This window comes from Physcomitrium patens, chromosome 1 (assembly GCF_059467195.1).
Source record: "Physcomitrium patens ecotype Gransden chromosome 1, ASM5946719v1, whole genome shotgun sequence".
Lineage (NCBI taxonomy): Eukaryota > Viridiplantae > Streptophyta > Bryopsida > Funariales > Funariaceae > Physcomitrium > Physcomitrium patens.
Genome location: NC_143410.1, coordinates 22,612,023 through 22,621,078, shown reverse-complemented (window position 1 = coordinate 22,621,078; position 9,056 = coordinate 22,612,023). Strand labels below are relative to the sequence as shown.

The following is a 9,056-nucleotide window of genomic DNA, read 5'->3' as shown; positions in this document are numbered from 1 at the left end:
ATATTGTAGAAAAATAAATCATATTATCAAAGAATATTTAAAAAATAAGCAAAGCTAAAACACATTGAATATAATTTTAAATAATACAATGTGTTGAAAAACAAGTTTACTTAATCACAATAAAAACTATATGATTAGATTCTTGCACTATTAAATTATATAATTTAAAATTATAATAATATTAAATTTTGCAAGAATTAAATTATATATAATATTATTAAGGTTTTAAATTATCTTCTAATCTTCAATACATCTTTGCTTAAGTTATACTAATTGTGTAATTACTACCTTTACTTAAACAATTTTTAGATTTTGTGATTCTTTCTCCACAAATACTTTGTTAAAAATTATAAAATAAATTTTGTACAAAACTAAGATAGTTTATGTAAAAGTTTTAGATAATTAACATTTGTTTTTTTAATATGTAAGTTAAAAAATTCTTCATGTTAAAATAATTATATGTATTTATAATAACTTGAAAGTATTTAAAATTATGAAGTTTTAAAGTAATCTTGTTATTATAAGTTTATCGGAGTTATTAGAAAATAACTGTTAAAACAATTTAAATGTTATAATCCTAAAATTTCTTTATAAAATATATTATAATAAAAATCATGTTTAAAATATGAAAAGTAATATCTCTAATTATTAAAATATAAAAATTTATATAGATTGTAGAAGTATGAAACATATTTTTTTATTTATCCAACATATAGTATTTATTTAAATTGAGATTATAAAAGAATTCTAAAACAATGTAAGAAATATCAAGATGTAGTTCATATATATATATATATATATATATATATATATATAACTTAAGCATTATCAATTTCATTAAGTAATTTTCACTCAAAAATATATTTAACCACTATTTGGATCAATTTTCAAGTTTTTCCAAAAATGACTAATTATTATCAAACAACATATTAATAATTTTTTTATTCAAAAATGTTTATTTAGCATTTAAAATCTTTGGTTTGTAAATTATTATTATTTTTTGGAATAAAAAAATAGAAAAATAAAATAATTATTCTTTATTTGATGACAAATCTTTTTTATTAATCAAGTTTGTGAAAAGCTTAAAATTTTGTTTGTAGCAAAGGAGAAGTTAAATAGAAGATTGCATTTCAAATTTGGCAAAGCTATTTTGAACACGATATCATGCCTTTTGGACCTAAAAAAAATTCTCTTTGCATGTTAAGATTGTTAAATATTTTTATTTGTGAATTTTTAGATAGTTTCAAAAATATTTTTTATATATTGTAAGGACATAGAAGAAAATGAAGACACATTTGTTTTGTATAAAAAAATAAGATATATATATATATATATATATATATATATATAGAGAGAGAGAGAGAGAGAGAGAGAGAGAGATATTCTATGATAAAAATAAGAAATAAAATAAAATAATAAAAAAATTATATATTGTACACAACTTAACTAATGTCTTTGAAATACATCATTTTCAATAAGAAATTTGCAAATGGATTGTAAGAAGGTGCAACTTACTATAAACTTAAAAATACATAAGAATTATATATGATGTTTAATGTTATTTAAGAACTTAAAATTACTTTTAAATATCTATTAAAAACTTTTCTTTAATTTGCTTTTCTATTATAGATATTGTAGCTACAATAGAAGCTACAATAGAATAAGGATGCAAAAGCTACATTCTAAGGTCCAAAAATAATTTTTAGCTAAATAATTCATATTTTAAATATATATATAAATTGAAGACATTTTATAGAAACATATACATCAAAATTTGTGTTATACATACTTTTATTTTATATAAATTTAGATGTTAGACTTTGTTTTAATCTCTTTTATTTTAAAATATTTTATATGATTAGAATTAATTATAAAAATGATATAAATTAATAATTTTTTTTATTGCTCCAAAGATTTGTTATAAAAGTAATAGTATTGTCTAGAAGATGTTTTTAATCTTATCACAATTTATACTAATTATAAGAATCTTAAGTATTTCACATGAACATGTGTCTTAAACTTTCACCAAACTAGTTAGAATATGCATTTGTTACGACTTGTATTTAATCTTATATATTGTTCCAATAAATAATAAGGCTTATCAAATATTTTATCTAAGCAATCCCTTCTTGTATCAACAAAAAGAAATTATATATACCTAAAAAAAATCTTTTGAAATTAAATAAATAATATCTTTAAACTAGATAGCTAAAACAAATTTCATTGACATCAAAAAATTTATTAGTTTTTTCTTTTTAATATATCAATAGATTTTTTTGTTCTTAAAGATAAAAATAAAATTTATATTAGTTTAATTAAAAATACTTTACTTATGTCAAAATACTAAGTACAATGTAAATTTTTTAATATAAGAAATCTTAGATATAAAACAATTTTAGAGTTTAATTTTAGAGATATTTTATAGTCATAAATGTAAAATTTTATTAAATTATTTGTACAATTTGGGAATATTTAGTCTCAGAAAAAGACTCCATATTATGAAGTGTATAGACTTCTTTGATCATTGCCAATTTTAAAAACATTTAGTCTTTTGATTCAATAGATTTTTATTTAAAATATATTAATTATTATTTTTATATTAAATTTTTTAATAATATATTTTGAACCAAAATTATATATCATGTACTTTATATAAAAACTATCATTTATATAAATATATGTTAGTATTATAAATCACTAATTAATATAATATTTCTATTAAAGATTCAAAAAATATTTAATTCAAGATGTTAAAATAGGTAATTAGTTTTCTTTAGCACTTTATCTTTAATCTAATAGATAAGAAATATATATAAATCAAATATTTGAATGATATTTAAAATATAATATAAATATCAAAAGAAGTGCATCTATGTTATCCATAGATTCTAAAATATAATCATTTAATAAAAGAATTAGGAGGTAAAATATAACAAAATTATTCAATGATGAATATAAATCTTCAGAAAGAAATTTATCAATAAAATCAATGTGGATTATTTTAGAAAAAACAAACCTTTTTTTTTAAAGTTATTAATTTTTTTTTTTATTATTTTGTTGTAATATTAAGATAAATTGATATCATAAAAATTCAGATTCTTTAAATTTTAGATATCTTATTTTTCAAAAATTATCTATTGAGTTGTATATTAATTTTAATTTTAAGAAATACTTAAGAATATTTTTAATATTATTTCTATGTTTTAAATTCTCTTTGATCAAACCATAAATAAAATCAATATATCAAAAAGAAGCAATATCAACTAATTTTACTTGAAATAAATAGTAGTATAAAACGAAAAATAAAAAGTATTGAATTTGAAATTATCCTAAAATTCTTCAAACACATTTTTATATTAGTGTAGATATGATATAAGTAAATATATAAAATATCCATCCAATATTCTTGCATATGTTATAAAATGGGTTTATATTTTATTTTCACTTTTACCAAAAAAACATCCATTGAAAATATGAATGAACCATTAATATCAAAAAATATAAATAAAATAAAATTCATAACTAATAATTAATCATTTTTAGAACAAATTTGGAGCCACTTTAAAAAATATTCTTTATAAAGGTTTAAAAAACACATAGCCTGCAAAACTATCTCAAGAATTTCTATAAGAATTTTTAAAAAATAAAATACTTAGATTTTTACAACTTTTACAATATTCAAATAAAAATGAAAAGCCTTCAAAAATATATTTTTTTATAAAATAGATGACCAAATACAATGCATGTAGTACTACATACAAAAATAATTTTGGCATTTATTGCCATTTTTGGAAGTAAAGACTATTCATATTAACATTTAAAATGTGTTAGTTTTACATAATTAAATAATTGAAAGAACTTCTTGCTTGAAAATAAAACTTTGTTAATATCTTAAAGGTTTTATAAATCATCTTTGTGCATAATATAAATTAAAATGTGTAGAAAATACTATTTAATAGATCTTAAAATTTATCAATTTGTAAAAAAAATTGATCACACATCTGAAAACTTACTTGTGAAAGAATAATTATATAATAGATGCATATATTATAGACATAAATAGAAATAAATAGAAATTATTAAAAACATATTAGATAGATAATATTAAAATTTAAAGAATATTATTTTTTATAAAGAATTTAAGATTAAATTAAAAGATATTATTATATATAATACAAAATTATGAAAGCTTCTTTTATAAAAATTTTACTTTTAAAATAATATAATAAAAGTCTCCTAAAATTTAAATATTTGGTCTAGAATCCTTATAGTTTTTAATGAGCTTTTACTTAACCTTATTTTTAGTTGATATATATGGAGGCAAGACCAAAGCCATCCTTAGCCTTATCAATGTTCTTTTTATTTTATTTTATTGTATTTTATATGTTATAAGATTTATTCAATATTCTTCAACTTTTTTTTATTTAGTCAAAGCTATTCTAATTCTAAAATTTTTGATATATATATATATATATATATATATATATTATGTAAATAAGTTTGTCTATATTCAAATCTATAATAGTTAAAGAACAAATCTTTAATTATTAAAACTTAATCAAAAGAATATTATTTTATTTAAGAAGTTGAATACTAAAAGTACTTGAATTATTTTACCAATAATAATAATAATTTAAAGTATTTTTTATATACTTACTAGCATAAAAATTTGTGGCCAACACTCATTTTTATCTCATGATTTTAAACCTCTAATTAGTCATATAAATAATAATCATTCTAAATATCTGACATTTCAAATTTAGTTTTTAAAAGAAATTATTCAAAAAATTAATAGAATATATATATATATATATATAAAGACTTTGATAATGTTTTTCTTAAAAGATGATTCTGTTAATAAAAAAATAAGAAATTCCTAACTTATTTTTAAAAATTATAATAAAGAATTTTTTGTTGTTCAAAATTTACAAGAAATAACAAAAAACTATTTTTATAATTATATACAGTATTTTTATAATTTTTAAAATATATTTCCAATAATCTATACAACTATAAATAAAAAATTATATATATATATATATATATATATATATATATATATATATATATATATTACTATGGATTAAACAAATGGTTAAAATTGAATAAAAAGAATAGCTTTTAAATCAGTACCTTTTGATATTTATTTATATATATATATATATATATATATATATATATATATATATATATTCTTGTTGGAATTGATTTTATAAACACTATTTAGATACAAAAAAAATTGAAGTAATATTTATTATTTGGTTTTTCATTCTAATTTTCAATCTAAAACCTTTACAATATATAAAATAGAAATAGGTTGAAACTTGAAATATATGTATTCGATAAATTTTTATTTTTAGAATTTAAATAAAAAGGAAATAAGAAGAGATTAAAAGTAAGATCTTATTTGTAATAATTATTGATATTCTTATGATTTTTTTTGCATGTTTTCAAGATTTTATTCTTGTTTAATTTTGAGAATGTGAAATCATAACTGTTGTATACAAGATTTTAGCAGTTTGAAAGGTAATTTTTTAAAAAAAACTTGATTCATTTTTCGAATGTCACGTGAACTATTTCAAATTAGCAGTCTACATATTTTGATGTTGCTTAGTTTAATGCAACTAAACAACTATTCCACACCCACACATATTGTGTTCATTTATATAGATAATTATCCATTTTCATGACCTCCTTACACGTTTTATATCGTTGATTCTATAGACTGCTGAATGTGTGATAAAATATCTACGTATCTAAATCACACTTTCTAAAATTGTTTCATAAATGTGGCTTTGTTTTGGATAATGTAATGAGATCAGATTGAATACACAAACTTTCCGTTCAGTTATCTTCTACAATTGATTTTTTTAATGTATTGATGAATAGCCTTTGCATTGAACATAAAGCTAAGTCACTCCTACAATCAGTTAAATCTTCTCTGTGCTTCTGAGCCTCAAATCGAGATAGGGATCTTATCTTCCAAGAAATAAAAACCCAGTGGCTTTGAACTGCTTTTCATCTGCACAGAGTCATGGAGATTAATTCTCGCAGGTCATTTTGAACCAAGGCAATGTGGGACCAGTTAAAGAATTCGAAAGGGTGATGCCAGCAAGAGGTTAATAGCTTGCAGATAAGATGTGTATCGAAGGAACACCAAGAGATGGCAATGGCCCTTCATGTGGTGAGCCTTGAGCATTTTGATGATCTCGCTGCATTCAGTGGTGGAGACTCGGCTTGAAACCTCTCTAAAATCTTGCAAAATAATAAATAAAAAAATGAAGGAGCATGGTAGCCAACAGTACGAGTCTAGAGTTAACGTTTTATGTGCTACAACTACTCTGCAGTGAATTCACACATGAGAATGCCCTGGTTGGAATTTGCTACGAGCTAAAGCAGAAGTTCAATTCATTGCAGGGCTTAGGACACAAAAAACCAAGATCGAGTCATCGATCCAAACCCCATGCGAATGCAGAAGGTTAGAATTCACAGCCTTCCCTGACTCGGCAATGTTTTTGGGTCACAATATAAACGGGAAAATATAGATCTGGTGAATGTTAGCACCCACTCTGGATCACTGATTAAGCCCAACTCTTTGGGTTGTACAGAAAAGAGAGCCCTTTTGGCAAGCTAGTCCAGTCCTGCAGCTACTACTATACACGGGCACTTGAGGAAGATGAGGTGCAAGAATGGCTGCATACATGTTAATTACAGCCTACGAACCGGAGTGATTTTGTATGTCTTCGCTACCTCATCCATGGACATGCGAATACTGGCCATTTTGATCTTATGAGTGACGGGTGGAGATCTCTTCTCACTTTTCCTCATGGGATTACACACCCTCGTTAGCACCTTCATAGCCTCCTTCACTTGCAAGAACCACTCCGCCCCTGCCCCAAGGCATAACATAAACCCTGCAAACCTCAGGGACATCAAATTGTGCCATACGTTTGACGCCATGGTTGAGCTCCAGTTCCCAGTCTCTAAGACTGACAGCAAAAAAAAAAAGACACGACAATGGTTTCATCAGAAATCGAAACGGTAATGCTGAGAACAAAATCTCTTTTAGGGTTTCGTCGATTAAATCTTACACAGCAGGGACTTCGATTGGGGAGAAGAAAGAAATCCTGAATCTTAGAAGTGATCTTAAACAGACAATTCTCACTCTGAGAAAGGGACTTAGATTGGGGAGAAGAAAGAAATCCTGGATCTTAGAAGTGATCTTAAACAGGCAATTCTCACTCTGAGAAAGGGACTTAGATTGGGGAGAAGAAAGAAATCCTGGATCTTAGAAGTGATCTTAAACAGGCAATTCTCACTCTGAGAAGGGAATGCGTGCCAGCGCAATCCTTCCTCTGAATACTCCACAACAGAAAAACCACGACCGATCATGCTCGTTACTCAAATCCAAGCAATCTCTTGCTCTCAATACGATCGAGGGCATACAATACGTCGCAAAACTACTGAGTGGACTCAAATTCATTCAAGAAAGTCTCTACTACCTCAAACTACAGTCAGGCATGACCCACCAAACAACCCACTCACCCACCCAAAAACCATGCATGCATGCAACCATCCATCAAGAACCCAGACGTGCAAAGATACCACTCGGACATCATTACAACCCCGCGTCCCAAGACACAGAGAGAGAGAGAGAGAGAGAGTGAGGCACACGAATTCTCACGAACCACGAGAATCTCAACCAGCGAAAAAAGCTACCTCCTCTCCCTCTTCTTCCACTCAAGAGAACCAGATCCGCTGACAGAGTTCCACAAACGGAATGCCTCCGCGAACAAAACGCCTGGAAAGACGCGGTGCAGACAGAATATCATGCGAGATGAGGGGATGGAATGCGCCAGCAGTCTGACCTGCAGCGAGGGAGGGATGGCATTGGGTGTGTGTGGCATAGGGTGGTGTTTGTTTTGTTGCGAATTGGGGTGAGGCAGGCAGGCAGGCAGGCAGGCAGAGGGAGCTGGCTTCACATGAAGAAGAAGAAGAAGACAATAAGGGAGGTGAGGGTCGGATCGCTCCGCTGGGTCGCCGTCTCTCGCAAAGCAGCGCTGCGATCTGATGCGATGATGCGATGATGATGCTCTTTTGCGATGGAGGCTTCATCTTCCTCCTCGTCTGCCGAGGTGGGGTCCTTCTCCCCAACCCAACACACACACAAACACACACCCTCACACACTCTCTCGCTCTCTCACTCACACCAACTACAAGACTCGCCCATATCATCCATTATACGTTCGTCCATTCTTAGCGATATCATCATCTTCGGTTCATCCATGTTGCATCCGCGTATTCATCCTTGGCCATTCGTTCATATGGCTGCGTTCATCCGTCCCTGACTGACTAATCACGGATGAGGTTCAGGATGAGGTTATATAGCTTTGTTGTGTTTAAGAAATCTAGTTATTTAGATATCTATTGATCAAGCAATCTATTGATTAAAGGGGGGCTTTGATTATAGATTTTTTTTATTTTATTGGATCCCAATTCTCTCTTCAGACTGTTTTCAAATTGGGCTGCAGGACCTCGTGGTTTCCTTTTAGGATTTTGGTGTGTGGATAATCATCTGATAATTTATTTGGTTCTTTGATTTGTTTTGTTTGTTTGTTAGATTGTTTGTTTTCTTTTAATGATTGATTGCATGCATGCACATTGGTTAAAATGCACTTTGTTCTTGAGACATGATCTCATCGTTCTTATTGTTTTCTTCTCACTTAGATCTTCTTTGTTACAATATGTTACTTTTAATTTGGAAATGAAAGCAGTGAAAAATTTTAGGGGAAAGTTTAATTTCTAACTTATTTTAGTTCATTTTGAGCTTATCTGATCTTATTTATATAGAGAGAGATAGAAAGAAGGAGAGAGATTTTTATTGGAGAATCCAAAGTCAACAACTACTAGTAAATTTGCCCAATAGAGAAAGACTTGTCTTTTGTGAAAGCATGAATTGTGAGTCATTTTAGTTGAAGTGTGAATTTGTTATAAAATGGTAAAAAACAAAGATTTAAGTATAGAGCACATTCTTTGAGTTGAAGACCACATAGTGA

General features: G+C 26.6%; 1 protein-coding gene across 1 annotated transcript; it reads right to left on the bottom strand.

The window, feature by feature from the left end:
- Positions 1-6,391: 6,391 nt before the first annotated feature.
- LOC112279502 (uncharacterized) lies at positions 6,392-8,053 on the bottom strand. Its single transcript, XM_090253647.1, has 2 exons — positions 7,720-8,053; positions 6,392-6,989 (listed from the first exon to the last, which is right to left on the bottom strand). Exons 1-2 carry the CDS (start codon positions 7,905-7,907, stop codon positions 6,833-6,835), a joined length of 345 nt encoding a protein of 114 aa, XP_090109773.1. The 5' UTR covers positions 7,908-8,053; the 3' UTR covers positions 6,392-6,832.
- Between the last annotated feature and the right edge of the window lie 1,003 nt (positions 8,054-9,056).

Coding starts and splice junctions, on each gene's coding strand:
- LOC112279502 (XM_090253647.1), bottom strand. CDS start 7,907: ATGCCACACACACCCAATGCCATCCCTCCCTCGCTGCAGGTCAGACTG. Junction 6,990..7,719: donor TGGAAGAAGAGGGAGAGGAG/GTAGCTTTTTTC, acceptor TTTTGCTGTCAG/TCTTAGAGACTGGGAACTGG.